At 43.3% G+C, this 16,387-nt stretch overlaps 1 protein-coding gene across 6 annotated transcripts in view; it reads right to left on the bottom strand.

The window, feature by feature from the left end:
• LOC128893435 (hemicentin-2-like) overlaps nt 1-16,387 on the bottom strand; it is a 287,387-nt gene that overhangs the window by 24,989 nt on the left and 246,011 nt on the right. For all 6 annotated transcript variants that reach the window (XM_054154348.1, XM_054154350.1, XM_054154352.1 and 3 more), the window contains exons 6-10: nt 14,450-14,653; nt 13,826-13,977; nt 13,220-13,364; nt 7,657-7,787; nt 5,800-5,959 (exon numbers count right to left, since the gene is read on the bottom strand). In XM_054154348.1, coding sequence (XP_054010323.1) covers nt 5,800-5,959; nt 7,657-7,787; nt 13,220-13,364; nt 13,826-13,977; nt 14,450-14,653 — 792 coding nt within the window. The remainder of the gene's footprint in view (nt 1-5,799; nt 5,960-7,656; nt 7,788-13,219; nt 13,365-13,825; nt 13,978-14,449; nt 14,654-16,387) is intronic.

Raw genomic sequence — 16,387 nt, 5'->3', positions numbered from 1 at the left:
ACACACACACACACACACACACACACACACACACACACACACACACAATTTATCTCCACCCCTCCGAACTACGATCAACTGTAGCCATGTCCGTCCCTATAACGATTTTCCCTATAGAGAAATGACACCCCAGAAGGGCCAGGGCAGAAAATTGCAGGGACAATTAGCTACAAGAAGAGGAGGGGATCTCCGATGCTGGGACATCGAGACGGTTGTTATCCCACCCTGGTAAGAAGGGGTGGCAGATAAGTTTAATCGACGCGCAAAGGTACGAACTACAGGAAAGTACATACGTGCACGGAATTCGCGGCACGAAGGGACGGTTCCCCGAGAATTCGAGAAGCCTCGAACGCCGTGCATACGCAAACACGTGCAGGCATAAGTGAACAGGCACAACCGAGCCGAGGATCATTGAATTCGCCTCCCCCTGGCCGTATTTTCCCCGAGTACCGACGATTACCATAATATATCCCATTTTCTCGGCGCATGCACGCGGAAATTCTTTCTAGCGATCGTCCGAGTTGGGCTTGGATACGTTATACCAATAAGAAAAAAGGACAAGATTAAAAGTAAAACAACATTCCGATAATTAAACATTTTTCTGTTTAATATCGGATTTGGATACGGCAATACTCACAACTGCAAACAATACAATTAAATTTCATTTCTATCCACGAACTCTCGCCAACGAAAGGCATAGACGTATCGAAAGGGTTAATACCTCATCAAACCCCAGGAAAACTGGCAGAGCTTCTCTGCCTTTCCCTCGCGAAACAATCGTCATTGTTCCAGCGCAACAAGCTGTCCGCTTGACCGGAGCTTTTCAGCGCTGCGCTCGTAGCGGCCTCGACGGACCTATTGCAAAGCTCGACAAAACTTCCCTCCCCTTCCTCGTCCATAGGCGACGCGCATAAATTAACGGCGGGGCATTAACGTTCGTACGAAATTCTCAACCGTTATCCGACAATTTTCGTTTTAATAACCTCTTTTTGGCGGCGTTGAAAACCGGTTCGCATTTAATCCGGTCGGTTTCTTTGTTCCCATCCAGCTACGGGGCTTCTCGCAGCGGCGCCGCCATTTTACATGCAACTAAGCGGCTTAAGATCTCGGGGGCGAGGCAAGAACCTCGAAGAAAGCGCTCCTTGCGTAATTGCGCGTCCTGAAACTGAATTGAAATTTTAAGCTTCGTTACCGCTATAAACGGACCCCGAAAATTTTCACCCTTCGTCGTGGTTTCAGTAGCACGGCGTCCATTTGGATGTAAATCGTCACCAGGGCGAAACACAAAGATATTGAAGTGACCTGTGGGCTCTCGAGAAGAAAATGCGAACGAATCGCGTGCTGCAACGAGGGACGTTTCCCTCTGGGAATTACTTTGTACCGTGGTTTACGCTCCACGCTGAAACGCGCTAATTCACGTTATGTTGGTACCGTGTCGTGTAACGCGGTTAATAGGGATTCCATGGGGCTGGCATGAAGTGTTTCGATCGCGCGGATTCCCTGACACTGAAGTCAATTATGGGATCGAGTTTTCGGGGGTGAAATAGATATGCGGGTTTGAGGGCCTTTAAATATTCACGCAAGATAAAGGTAGGGAGTTATATTTAATTTTGTAGGAAATGGTGGGGAAGAATGAATTGTTTTTTACAGCTCCATAGACACTTGATCTGAGTGACACATATCCACTGAGTGCTCTACATTACCGAAACTTACCGACAGCTCAGTCGACCTTACCGTCTACGTACTTTCTTCTCCTCGACGTGCTTCAAAACGTCAAACAACCACTACTGATGTGTACCTACTGTAAACATATCAAGCTTGGGTGTCAGACACCATTTTCCCTCGATAGTTACTCAAGTTTCCAAGACATCTGACGATCTCCAACATGTTTACGACATTGAGACGTGAACGATGACGTTTCTACCGTAACATCTCTATATTCCGATAAATCCTGCCCTGAACAATTTCTCGACTCGCGAAGAAGCAACGCGATTCGTAAGACGCGCGTGGGTGGAACACAACGCGTGTCAGTCTCCTGCACAGACATTAGGGGCAATACTAAATCATTACGGTAGGTTTAGCCGGATTTGCATAGACGCCATATGTACGTCCGTGTACACGTATGCATCCGAGTGCAGCGTGCAGCGAATCGACCGTTTTGGTGCTCAGGCTTCTCGCACTTGATTACTCTCAGGCTGTGAAGACGTGACATCTAAAGCCATCGTGTTATTTGTTCTATGCTAATTTGTATCATTTTGTTCGGTGATATTCCAAGGAATTTGTTTTCGCTTACAATTTGTGTTGTTTTCATCAGGGTGCTTTGTTACTTTCTATCAGGAACAGTTGCAATGATTTATTTTTCGAGCTCGACGCGCTCTTCCAACCAGGGACTGTATCAATTTTGTTGGATAATTGTTACATTGAATTACGGCACGATAACGAAGCGCCCCGACCACGGTCGGGACGCTCGAGTTTGCTGGTAATTGTTTGGAGAAGACAAGCGATCGGCCAGTTTCCGGCTAAATGATAAATTTCGTTCGGTTGCTTGCGGATGGCCGAGGGAGCTCGAAAGTTGTGTGCCCCGTTAGGAAGTTTATCGAGGCATTAGTCGACGGCGATGCTCGCGAAGACGCTTTTAGACGTGATACCGGTTATTAGGGAAGTTGGGTGTTCTTTGAACGTGGAATCTTGGCGATAGAATTATAATGTGGCGGTCAGAAATTGGACAAGAAGGAAGAAGGCAAAAAGAAGAAAGAAGAAGGGAAAGGAAGATTATTATATAGAAGTATATATAGAAATTGAAGGAGCATCGAGTACTTGCTAGAGAGGGATCAGTTGGTTGGCTCTAGAGTAGAGGGACCTTAGAAAGAGGTCTGGATTAGATTTACTATATGTCGTCATAGACCAACTGTCTCCAACTCGAAAGAATCCGATAACCTCAACAATAATCTCCTCGCGCCAACCTGCACCCTGATCCTCCATCTTCTCCGTTCAATGTCAGCAATCGTAGGCGTTACTAGCCTACACCCTAATTCCGTGTCTCAAGTCTCACTGTAACTTACGGATCGGCTGACATTCGGTCTCACCCAGCGCGTCCGTACGGCCAAGCAGGCAAATCAACGTGTAATGGCCTCGACGCTCGTAAACTGTCCGGGCTAATCCGGTCGGAGCGCGCGGCGGCCAGTACACGCCGCGACTGCGGAACATCGATGGGGGGCTACCGTCTGACACATGCCGGAATTCAGTGCCTGCAGGCACCCCGGTGCATCGTGTTCCCATGGAACGGCCATGTTTGCCGGGTTAAATAGCCGGTCCGGGGCGGTTAAAGGCGACTGCCGCGGTGTTTGATGAGGATTCGAGTCGTGCGGGATCGCGCACAGGGAACGCGGCCAGGATCGCGTGGAATTACGCACGTGGCCCTTCGATAGGCTGGAAGCTTGGCAGAATTTCCGTCGAGACGGTGGACTCCGACGCACGGTATGGATTCAAGGCATTTAGATCTAGGTATGCTAGGAACTTTTGTCCTCCTGCTCGATTGATGATCAGTAGGTAGTAGAATGGTCTCTCGATGGCGACGATGACGGTCAGATGAGATGATACTATATTTTTTTAAATATGCTTTCGTATTTTCGAATTGTTTAACAGAGTGTCAAAGACTCAACAGTTTGCTTCATTGAATATTGCAAAGCAGAGACTCTGCAATTACAATCTTCATTTATTTAAATATTTCTTTCCATTTATATATCGGAGGTCCGAACAAATTTCCCAATAATTGTTCAAAATGAGAATAAAATACTATTTTAATTTTATTTTCATGCTCTCTCAGTGGTTCCAAAAATTCTTCACCAGTTAAAAATAATAATAAACATTCCAGTAGCTTTTTAAATAAAAATAAAATATCACTAAAAACATTCTCCATTCACAGTATAAAGAATACTCAATCGACAAATGCACGATACCCAGAATAATTAAAATAATACCAAATGAACGCGAGCCCACGTTAATTCGCGATCAATTTAATTATCATCGTACTCCCCCCCCCCCCCCCCCCACACACACACCAGAATAAATATCCACATGCGAAAGCCCCCTTTCCAGAAAGTACTTTATAATTTATAATTCGCAATTAATCTTTTGGCCACTTGCACGACGTTTATGCGTTTCCACTCGTCCCGGCTCATGAAATCAATTAAATACGATGTTTTTACATATGCAACGGCAGTAAAGGAAATTAATGCCGTGCGCGTGCGGAGAAGTTTCCGTTGAGAGGTGAAACAATGTTCGATCGCTCTCGGGCCGTTTTTGTTTTCCCAACAAACAAAAGTAATACTGGGCTGAAGGAGGGGTTAAAGGTTGCTGCTTTGCAAATGTAAATACGATATTATCCCGCGAACGATATTGCATTGCATTATGCGTTCCGTGATAGACGTTGGATTCCAGCTTTATGCGCGTCTCTCGTTAAATGTTTCATTACGTGGTAAAAGCATGTTGTTAGGAGTTGGTTTCCTTGAGCGCTTTTAGCGGCCTCTCTGCGCTCGCGTTTCTCTCTCTTGACTCACAATCCGTTTCTACGTGAACCCGTGGTCAGGTATATAAGTACTTGGGATCGTTACGATTGCTGACTCGATGCTGTTGCACCAAGGAATTTCACTTCCTAAATATTTCCGTCGGCGAAGTGAAAACAGCAGTGATCCGCGGTTCGTTTAACGCGGAGAAGCATTTAAGATTTCTTTCCATTTGGGTCCGTCTAGTTCGGGGGGGTTTTCGAAACTTTCAATCATTTGTATGGAAGCTTATCCAAATAAGGTCATTGTTAAATAAATTTTTGTTAAAATAGAATACAATTTTGTACAATAAAATTTGGAAATAGTATTAATCAATATTAATTTAATTAAGTAATTGTCATGTATTATGCAGAGTATAATACATTATTAATATTGACTTGAATTAATTGAAGTATACGTGTATACTAATGAATTTATCATGTGTTGTAAATTAAATATCTTGTACTGATTTGCATGGGAAATCGAAGTTAATTACCTCAGGTGACACGAAACGAACTAAATTTTATTGTATTATGAAACTAAATTAATATTGGATGGTATCGTATTTTTTAATTTATTTTATTTATTATTTTCATTGTTATTTGAAACAGATCTTGGTATTTGAATATTTTTCAATTTTCCTGATCTAAACGTGTATCTCTGTTCTATAATTCCCGTGGAATCTTTAAGCTTTCCACTGAGTTTAATTAAGGACCAACAAAAATTAATTCAATTTATAAAATTTAATTAAATTTTTTTTTGACAACTATTGAAGCATTATTCGACACAAGAGACCGGGGTAAAATATAAATTGAAATTTTAATTGGGTTGCTAGACTTAATTGCAAGGAACTCCTAATCGAAATACGTGTGATCGAACAATTGGGTCGAGTTTACCGTACCTGAACTATTGACAAGGTATGATATTATCATCTTTCCCATATCGTTTTTACAATTTCCTCGATTCATATATTAAATTCTCATAGGTTTTATGTACACCTGTTCAGGATTCTTAAAATTAATATTAACAAATTTCCATTACTTCTTGAGTTAAAAAAAAAAAATACTCGAGATCGTTTATCACTAAATTGCTCGTATCTATTTATTTCTGCGATTCTTCGTCATTGATAATTTCGACCATACTCAAGTGAATCGAACTGGACGACCCGCGCATTTAAATGGAACGCCCATAATCCGGGCACTTGTATCAATATAACTACGAATTCGTTTCAGAAACAAATAGCCAATGTACTCACATTTGATGTCCAGATTGAGAGGGTTGCTCTCCCCGTCTCCTTCATGATTGCTGCCGATGCAAGTGTAGATCCCAGCTCTGTTGCGTGACACGCTTTGCAGCACCAGGCTTTGGTTACTGATTACCGTGCCAGTTGATGAATTATGATACAAAGGATTGCCCTGTGAATGCGAAATCATAATATATTCGAATCGTCGAGCGCATTTTTAACGATGACGACGATGACGACGGGTCAAATGGTCATCCTCGAGCATTATCCTCCCATCGTAAAGAGTGAAATTCAAGGAAAAACGATGTAGCCGACAGTTTTTCAATTTCTCAACGTCCTCTGGTTTTCTTCCCTCTAGAGGGTCGGGGAAAGCTCCTTTGAATTCCCTCGAAACACCCTGGCTGCGGAGCAGAAATGTCCCGGGTCCCGGTTCCCGCCGAATCAAACGAAGAATCGACAAAGACTCGCGTTCCGGACGTTTCCGCGAGTACAATGACATTATGATCCGAGGCGCGAGAAGAAATATTTATGGAACTCGCGCAATATAACGAGCACAAAGAGACGACGTCTGCATTCGTTTAAAACAGATCCTTCACTCGGTCGCGAGGATCGTAATCGTTCTGCTTGAAATTATATTTCTTTAAAACAGAGGGTTGGTTTCTAAATTTGTTATAATTTGTTCAAAGCAAGGGAGAATAATTCTTATTAAAACTTGCTAATGAACAAAATACAATTGCCTCATTTTTTAAAACATAGATGAAATGCGAGGTGGCATTAAATCCCCAAAGCTGGAACAGTAAAAGTATACTGCCAGAGTATTACCGCCTAAATGGTGATGATTCATGAAAAAGGTTGTAAAATTTATGGAAATAAGAAAAGTCAAGTTTATACTATTTTTGTGACGCTAGATAGGGTATTCCTGCGAACGATACCAGTTTGAATATTCTTTTTATGTTTAATTCATGAGGAACTTGTTTGTCTTTTTCGATGGAGGTAATCTCATGATTCAAGTGTGGGATATTCAGAATCGTACAATTGTTCCGCGAGAAAACTGTCTTTTGAAATAAAATGCAAGCAAAATATTGAGAATGGTCGAACGACGCGGCCCGGTGTTTGGGATCCTCCATGGGCTCCCGACGGGTTGCATGCGTCAATATCAAGCAGATTAATATTGAACAGGGGACCCGCTCGTCGATAATCCTTAAACAAATCTCTTCCCATGATCGCTACCAGTTCAAAACCGCCCGCGATCTGCACTATCGGCTCATCGTATCAGCCAGTGGACCATTGACTACCCTTAGGTGCAGGAGAACCTGGGGTAATGCAAGCATAAGTTCGTCAGAGAATCTGTCATTTCTCGTTACACAATCCAAGATTACAGAAACATTTTTATCGAGCTAGTTGTGTACATAGACTTTAATTTCATAACTTTCATTGTAGCTGTAATTTTATCTGGTAAGCAGTGACAGTAATACGTACTGTGCAGAGGTGAGCCCCTTTTCTAACCACCCCAGGGTGTCTCCTTACACCATTCCTTCCTCTTAAAAGAAGTTGAGCATCCCCCTTCCCCATTTCTGGGCTACGTCAACGCTTCCAAAATTCGCGGATAAATCGCTTATCGATAGCTACCAGCAGCTATTAGCTCAAAGAACGCTTACGCGACCAGTTTCGCCCCTGGTATCAGCATGTAAATTTTAAACGGAAACTTCCGCGTCGCAGGTGCGCGTCCCGCCCTCCAGCCCCTCTTATCACTCGTCTCCCGATTAAGCTTCAGCCTGGGTTCGAAATTATCGATCGCAGAGAACTGCCACGCGGATTCGTTAACCGGAACAGTCGTCGTCGACGAGTACGGGGGATGTGTGTACTCACGTTATGCCGCCAGGAGACCCTGTATACCCAGGGGTTGGACTTGATGTTGCACTCGAAGTAGACGTCCATGCCCTCGCGGATCGCGCTGAGGTTTAAATTGCTGCCCAGCTCGAGGGTCACCACTGGCTCGTCTGAAAGTTAAATGGTACAGGGTAAGAAACTGTTAGGGGTTGCAACACACGTGTGTAGGAAACATTGTTGTCCAGGAAAGGCGAGTTGTTGCATCAAGGTTCTTCTGGGATGATGTTGGTTATAGGGTATTGATTTGGTGGGCGGTGGGGTGCTTTTTTGGATGCATGAGGGAGCGAGAGACAAAGGGATAGTTTGTTAGAAGGTCGTGGAAGGGACAAAGTCAACTGTTGTGGGGTGAGTTTGATGAAACTTCGTTGTTTAAATAGTAGATGTCCGTGCTTAGGGGATGAAATAATTTTTCAAATTTGAAAGTAGGAATACTATGAAAAGTACTTGTGTGGGTGGTGTCTTTTGGTATACATTTTATGAGGATGAGAGTCAACGGGACAATTTGTTAGAGAATTCAATCCTTGTTCCTTTTCAAACAAACAAATAAAAATAATCCAAGGAACTTCCTTAGACAAAACGCACTTCTCTAGCGCAGAAGCGCGTGTTTCTACAGAGTTTACTAGATAAATAATAATTATTATACGCTCGCACAACATGAAGAGTTTACACAGCAAACAGCCGGCATCTACCTATACACTTTCAAGGCAAACAATTTAAATCCCCACTTCTATCTCGGATACGATATTAACCGGTCCGGAAACAACAAAATCAATCCCTGGCCGCTAATCCTTCTTGGTTGGAAGGCCTTCCCGCGGGCAATCTGTAGAGGATCAGAAAGCTAAACCGAACTAGACCAAACCGTTTCCCAAGCTTAATCACACAATGCATCCGAACGCGATTCATCCAAGGTTTGAACGTTTCGATGCCGCGGAACCGGCAGTGGAATATCAATAATTTCGCCGCAAAGTCCACACACCGGCCACCCTGAGTCAAGTATCGCTGCCCTGGTAGACCCAACAAGCTCGTTATTACAGACAGCTGGCGTGGCACGGTTTCGCAAAATTTGCAGACTCATTCTGCACCGTGGAATTGGTCTGGGTGTCCCAATAAACCTCTAACTAGCCCCAACAAACACCTTCTAGCTAACAACGTGGCTGAGGCGGTAACTTCTGACACTAAATGTTCGTCGCGAGCAGTTGTCTAGCTTGAATCCTCGACGTCTGATACGATTTCGTCGACATAGGTAATTGAGAGTGTTTCAAGATTCATTTTATACCGTGGGATTTAAACAGAAGTCTTAATTAACAACAAATTAAATCAAGCAATGTTTTAATAGTCAATTCTTGTTGATAGATCATTGTAAATGATAAATGTGATATTTTGATGATAAATCTTTCCCGTTTACTACTTTTTAATTTGTATTTTGGTATCATATATTGCATGAACACCATTGCCCACTTTCACCTAAACTGGGTTATCCCACAGAACTATCTCCTCACCCCCACGATTCCCTGCACAAAACAAACGCTACCCCCCTAGGGATCTTTCTGGTACTGTCCGGTTATACCCATAAATATCTCGCGACACTTCTCACCCCCTTCGTGCACCAGCCATATAACGAACCCGGTGTTATGCAGACCTTCCATTCCTGCCACGGTTGCTGGAGATTAACGCCGTGATTTTACTGTCCAATATAAAAGTTTTTCTTCTCTCGCAAAGAGAGAAGTGAAAGAAAGGGAGAGGGGCAGGGAACTGGAGATCAGCTCAGCTCCCCGGAAATTAATGGTACATGCCGATCCGTGGCTAAAGATTCCCTCGTTTTCTCGATTTTCTTCTTTCCGTCCGTTTCATCCCTCTCTCCCTCTCTCACTCTCTCTAACCAACCACTGATATCCATCCTCTCTCTCAGGTTTGTTCCCAGATCCCATCGGTCCGTTTCGCTCCTTTTTTCCACTAGAGTTTCGCGCTACCCTTGGTGTGCGCGATTCCAGTGCACCCCCAACGTCCCATCTCTCCCAACTCCCCGCAGCCTCTCTGTCTCGCTTCTTTTCACGCGTTTTTTTCCATTAGCCGCGTCGTGGGGGACGAGGGGCGGTAATTTCAAAGCTGGAGAAGAGGAACGTCGGGGGAGGGATGGTTCGGCGGGGCGAGAAATAGGGAAAAATTTACTCGTTATTGCAGGCATGAATCTTGCGGCGGAATTATCGGATTTGTTCGGTGGACTCGTATTACCAGCAGCGTTCCAGAGGAATAGGGTTGCGGAGGGATGAGGGTGGCGGCGAAAGAAATCATAAGCAAGACTCCAGGGGGGGGCAGGCGAACGTCGTGAATCGATATTGCGGCTGCTCTTTCGCGGCTCTTGTTTTTTTCCACCTTTTTCTCTCTTTTCTTTTCCATTTTTCTTTTTTTTATCCACTCCGTCCGTTCATCCCCGGCGAAGCCAACCCCTTCGATTTTCAGAGGAACGATATCGAGCGGCCACGGGGGAGAGGATTTCTTGCTAATAGCGAGGCGGAGATCGAGCGTGAAGCCAATACGCCGTTCTCGGGGGCTGACAGAATCCAACCGTCTGAAAAAATTCCAGTCAACTCGCCCCACCACTTTCAGAGTTTCCGTTCATTTGAGGAGAGAGAGGGACGGCGACGCAAGTTTTAATTTGAACGAGCCAGACGAGGCGCGTCCTTCCGCGACGCGAGGGTCGAGGCGACTTCTGCACCGATACGGCTTGGATGGCGCAATTTGAAACGGATGATCCCGTGGGCGCAGTCGAAATCACCAGGTTGGAAGACGCGCGGGGGGATCGACATTATTTCAGACTGGATGAATTACCTAGCGTTGTCCGGAGTAGGTAAACTTTTCTGGGAATCTCTGTTGGTAGAACAATTAAGTGTAGGGGGATCGACTTGATATTACAGGTGAGCTGGCTTTGATGGCAAACATTTTTATGGTTTAGATGATGGTACTGTGCGGAGATGAGAAGTTGGATAGTGAGTCTAATTGGATAATCTTCTTGATTATACAATTCTATGTATAATATATATGTATAATATCTTGCTTATATTATATCACGAGTGATATATTGTAGAACTTTGTATGTATAAATCCTGAAATTCATTTACCGCCGTCGAAAGAATCCCCTTCTATCAAAATAAAAAATAAATAACAAAAATTATACATTCCATGTAATCGAATAATTACCCAAACTAAATACTGAAAAGCGTCGCAATGAAATGGCTGAAACGAGGTCGAACGTTTCCTGAGGCAACAGATATTACGCCATTTTATCGGTTGGTAAACGGAAATCCATCTGATTGGTTTCCCGACGAACGAAATTTGGGAATCCCAACGTTTGGATTTGATTTTTTCCTGCTTTCGCCGAGCCTGGTCCACGGAAAAGCCTGCCACGCGGCTGTCCAATAAAAATGAAATATGGTTGATGAGCGATTTATTACGCCGGCGCACGGAACGTAATTTAATTCACCTAATCGATAGATACCGCGTCTAGGAGCGATTGTTTTGCGCCACGGGGCTGAAATAGGTTTTCAAAGTTTCCGCGGCGATGAGTGTCGAGTCTTAATGCGAAATGCGTGTCGGAGACGTCTATTCTTCGACTCAACTTCATCGCCGTGGTTTATTTGGATTAATTCAAATTTTAATTGCTTCTTTCGACATTCCTCCTCGAGTTTCCACAGAGGTCCCTGAACGAACCTTAAATTGCTGTTGGGCAAGATGTAATTAAATCGACAATTGATTGCCAATTGTTGAGTGCAGTTCATGGTACCGTTCTGTAATTGTTAAAATAGTAGTTACAGTTGATTGATTATTAATTGTGGTTACAGAATGATTGATCTTTGGATCGGAAATTAATAGACCGTCTTAAATAATTTTGTTTTAGATGTTGAATAACGCTCTGTTTCGCTAAAGCTGAGAAAAAGCTTGTTCCATTAAAGTGTCAGACGTTCCATTTCTCCAGCAAAAACTTGTTTTGGCTGCTCACGGAGCATCGGTTGTACCAAGGAGTGAATTTTTTCCCCGGCGTTAAGTCGTTCATGTTTAAATATTTCTTTGGTTCGAGAAACGCGCGTCCCTATACCATCCCCCAGCCCAAATAATCATCCCTCTGTGTCTGTCTGCCGCACCAATATTCTCGCAGCACTCAAGAATCCGACGACTGTGCGCTCGTTCTTTCAATATGCTGTCTTACGTTGAGACAGCCGTCTTGGCAGCCAACCAGAACACACTATAAGCCGAACACAAATGCCTCGGATCTAGGCGGCGGTGATGCCAAATATTTAAAGTAAAATTCCTCGGTCTACGCGCTCCCTGGGTCTGCGTCACACGGCTCTTTTCGCGTTTGTGTCTTTTCCTATTGAACGATTCTCGTGCTTTTTCCATCGGGAGCTATAAAAGAATTTTACAGATGGAGAGGTTCATAGTGAAACTCATTTATTGTCAACATTTCTTGGGTTTCTTGACGATGAGTGCTTTACAGACAGAAAGAGGCAGACTTTGAATGAAGAGGAAGGAGTGTCGAGGTTAGAAAGGTTGTTTAAATAGCTTCAAATTGTAGATAGTATTTTAATAAATTTTAGAAAGTAGTTCGATTCTGTTTCCATGAATTTTCTTGTAATACATTTAGCGGTATTGTATATTCAGTGTAAGCATTATTAATATGAATTTATTCCACTTTCATTTTCATACAATTTGCACGATAATTGAATGGATAATAATATGTAGTCTTCCCAAGGAATAATTTTCTTTATAAAATTCACGAAACAGAGGCTTACTCGTAATCCTAACAACAGAGATATTAAAGTTTCGCTTGTTTATCGTTTTCCACAAAACGATACATTTTTTTTTCACCGTCGATACATAACAGTGGCTTTTAAGTCGAGTTCAGCGACCTGCCCGTTTTCGAAAATACAAAAATACGCGGCGCCGGTAGCGATACATGTCAAACACCACTCAACCATACGGTTTCATGGCGATTGGGACGCGAAACGTGTACTGGACCAAGCTGAAACGAATTTTTCAAATTTGTATAGCGCGTCCAGAGGGGAAGGAAATTTTCAGGCTCGTCAGCGGCCAACGAAATGGAAAAAACGTGCGCGAGTGGACACGTTGCCACGAATCTCGCGATTGCAATTGATGCGACACGAACCACGTGAAATCTGAACCAATGAAGCGTTGTTTCCTATTAACTTCAAGGCCTGAACGCATGATATATTGACAATTACACTTTACAGTCTCTTCCTCCTAAAAAAGGAAAAGTACCATCAAAATAAAACTCCAAAAAATCCTCTTCATCTACCCCTTAACCTATCCAACTATTAAACGAGTTTCAACTAACAAACAACCGTACAATTCCTCTTTCCATCTTTACATCGTCATACGGGACCTCCTCTAAGAAACGTGCGACAAAACGTCGAAGAGCTCGGTCTATTTACGCCGACGTTGGGCCACCTGTCGTGGAAGTGTTTCGTGTCTCGTCACCGAGCGTAAGCTTTACATTTATATGAAACTCCGTGGGGAGAACACTTACGCTGTATGTCGAGCTTCCATCCGTCCTCCATCTCGGAATCCGGGATATCCGGCACGCTGCCGCGGCAGGAGAGGAACTTGCCAGCGTCCTCGATGCTCGGCACGAAGGTGAGAGTGCTCGTGGTGACGTTGTTGTCGGGGCTCGTCTGCGGGATAGCTTTCATGAATTTAAAACAGTTTACAGAACGGTTCGGTAATCAGAGCGGGGCCGCAGAAAAAACAAAGACGACCGTGACGCTTGCCCAGGGCTGAGGGTGGATGGACCAGAAGTGGATCGAACGGGGATGAAGGTGGCAGAAATTCTACTTTCTATGGGAAAATTCTATGGAGGAAAATTTCGAATAACGAATGGAGAATAAATAGACATTAATACGGATATTTTATTAGGGATATTTGGTCCAGTGGGGTTTTTAGAAATTTTTGAAAATGAGATGGTTGGGGTAAAATGTACCGATTTTGGAAAGTTTCCGTGAGTCTCTAAACAATCGGGGAAACATGAAAGTCGCATCAGGTGGAACGTCCGCGCGAACCACCTTCGAATTAATGGTCATATTTTACGCGACACCCCGTACATAGCAACTGTGACGACAATTTAACAGAGATTTACCGTCTGCCGTGCATTTCTCAGAATGGTGCTCCCCTTCGACCAGATAATTTTTGGCGTTGGTCTGGCTCCAACAACTTCGCAATCTATTTCGTACGTGGTGCCAGCGCTAAATGGACGGTTCGCTCCTCGCATGCGGACCCACAATGGCTTCACTGAAACACGTGTAACGTCCATTAGTCTCCGCTCAAAGAACTGTGATGCACGCAAGATCCCCAAGCCGTGCGCGAGGGTTTGCATAATCGCTTCGAATTGTAGCAGCGAACGGGAGTTTCGGGACTAATGACAACGGAGGCGGTCCAAAGTGGTCGCCAGACGCTCGTGAAAAGTCGAACACAACATCAACTGAGGGTTGAACAATTGTTCTTTCAGGAAAAAGTAGACTACAGTTCACAATTTTTATTTGTATGTGGTTTGTGGATTGAAGAATGATTAATGAAACGGATTGGAGATTATTTTCTGTTTATTTTTTTGTTGAAATTTTTGCAGAGTGATGCAAGTTTGGACAGCACGCAATTACGTGGCAACGGAAAGATCAGATTTCAGTCACATATTTCTTACAACATTTTTCACTTAATTATTTGATCCAATTCAACTATGTATACTAATGAAGTATTTCGCACTTACAGTTCATATTCAAAGTGACATCGCTGGATATAGGCACCGTCATGTTGCTGTTCGAGGCCTGGCAGGTGAAAACCGCGTGCAAGTGTTCGCGAGTCAGCTTTTCCAATCGCAGCACGTTGCGAACCCTTTTCGTACCGATCGACTCGTAGACGTTGTCCAGAAGTGAATTCTCCTGCCACCACGTTACTCGTGGTGGTGGTCGTCCTGTCGAATCAGAGGGCGCAAAGTCAATTATTACCCTATCGATACCAAATTATCAGATTCGATGCGAATTGGAGCCTTCGTGAGCAGTTTACACTAATAATACTATTTAAGATACTTTATCTCATAATTAGGAAGGATTAGTAGATTGTAATCGAAATCAGATAAGAGGTTCGCGATAAAAAAAAATTGTCGTGTCCCTTCGGAAAAAGAGAAGTTTCGGTGGTCATCAGGAAATCGATACGGTTCTATAAATACCGAAACATCAATATCTGGTGCACGGGGTGATCGATCGCAACACGTCCAGGTTAGAAAACTTATTTGCCCTATTGCATCATTTTCCGTAAAGTACGGGCGAGATGTATTATAATTCTAGAGGGAAAATAGGAATAAAGAGACTATATGTTCTAAACAATATTTTAAATAATGTTTCTAGGTTTCTATTATAAAAAATTCATATGACACTTTCATAACAATTCAAAATTTCACGAGCATCAACGGGGGAACATTAAAACACTTCCTAACGAGAAGCAAGGGGAAACGTGTTCGTAAAATTATAGCGAAGTCGTCGTCCCCCCTCGCGATTCCACCCACGTGTTCAAGATATTCTGGTTTCCATCCCCTTTCGCAACAACGACAACAAACACCCCCGGCCGTAATGCTCCGAAAACGAAAACAGAAGCAGAAACAGAGCGTTAAACGGTAATTTCACAGCGAAACGATCCACGGAGCGAAATATCTCGCGACACACGGGGCACGGCGTAACGTCTCACCGCGGAAAGAGCACCGGGACGTTTCAGATTATGGCGCGTAAGCCCTCTGCCGGCAGTTCCCTATAAATAAATACACCCACGCAAATAATAAACGGCGGAAATTCTACGGGAACCGCGGTGCGGTTTGCGGCGCGCTTTATCGTCGACGAGGTGTGAACGCGGGAGCCAGTGATCCGTGTCGTATGGTACACATTCGAGTATACCGGGTGTGTCCCATGAAAGATGCTTTGTGAGTAAAGGGTCCTCCAAAGGAGCTCTTAAGAGCATAAACCACATTAGAAGACCGAATATTAATTTTTCGTGATTCTGTTTCGCGGAGAAAAATTTTCCTAATTTTTAGTTAACAATATACATAGCAATACAATATACGTGCATGATAATTAGTCGTTTAGGAATATTAGAAGTGAAATTGAAGGAAGTTAAGAAACGTAGAAGCAGTGAATCGATGTAACATCCGATATTGCACTGCTGCATACTATTGCTACGTATACGCAGACAATGCAACGTAATACGTGAACGAAAGATGTGCAAAGTTCGTATCTCAACACCTGCTCTCGAAACATTTACACAAAGGAATAGTTTGAATGCAGTAGAAGGTAACTTCCGCACTATGAGACAGTTTAAACTGCAATGGAATTATTTGAACGTGCAGAGACACAATGTTTCTACTAAAATAGGATCTCCCTAAGTAGTACGACTCCGTGCACAGTCAGCCAGCTTTCAATAGTTTGACTTCTACCTCTCTTTATCGTTTCCTCCTCGAAAAGCGAAAATTAGCTGCCGTGTAACTTAAAGTGTACCTCGTAAAATGAATAAGAGATGGAATTTGCAAGGCTTGTCCAATTTTCAGATTTCAACACATTATACATATAAAAACATAAATATAAATAGAAACGTAATATGAAAACGTTATTATAGGACGAAAATTATATGTTTAATTTTTATGAGAAATCAAGCATTCCTA

Source organism: Hylaeus anthracinus, unplaced genomic scaffold, assembly GCF_026225885.1.
Source record: "Hylaeus anthracinus isolate JK02 unplaced genomic scaffold, UHH_iyHylAnth1.0_haploid 3, whole genome shotgun sequence".
Classification (NCBI taxonomy): Eukaryota; Metazoa; Arthropoda; class Insecta; order Hymenoptera; family Colletidae; genus Hylaeus; species Hylaeus anthracinus.
Note: the sequence above shows the minus strand (reverse complement) of the source record. Positions and strands in the feature narration are given on the sequence as shown.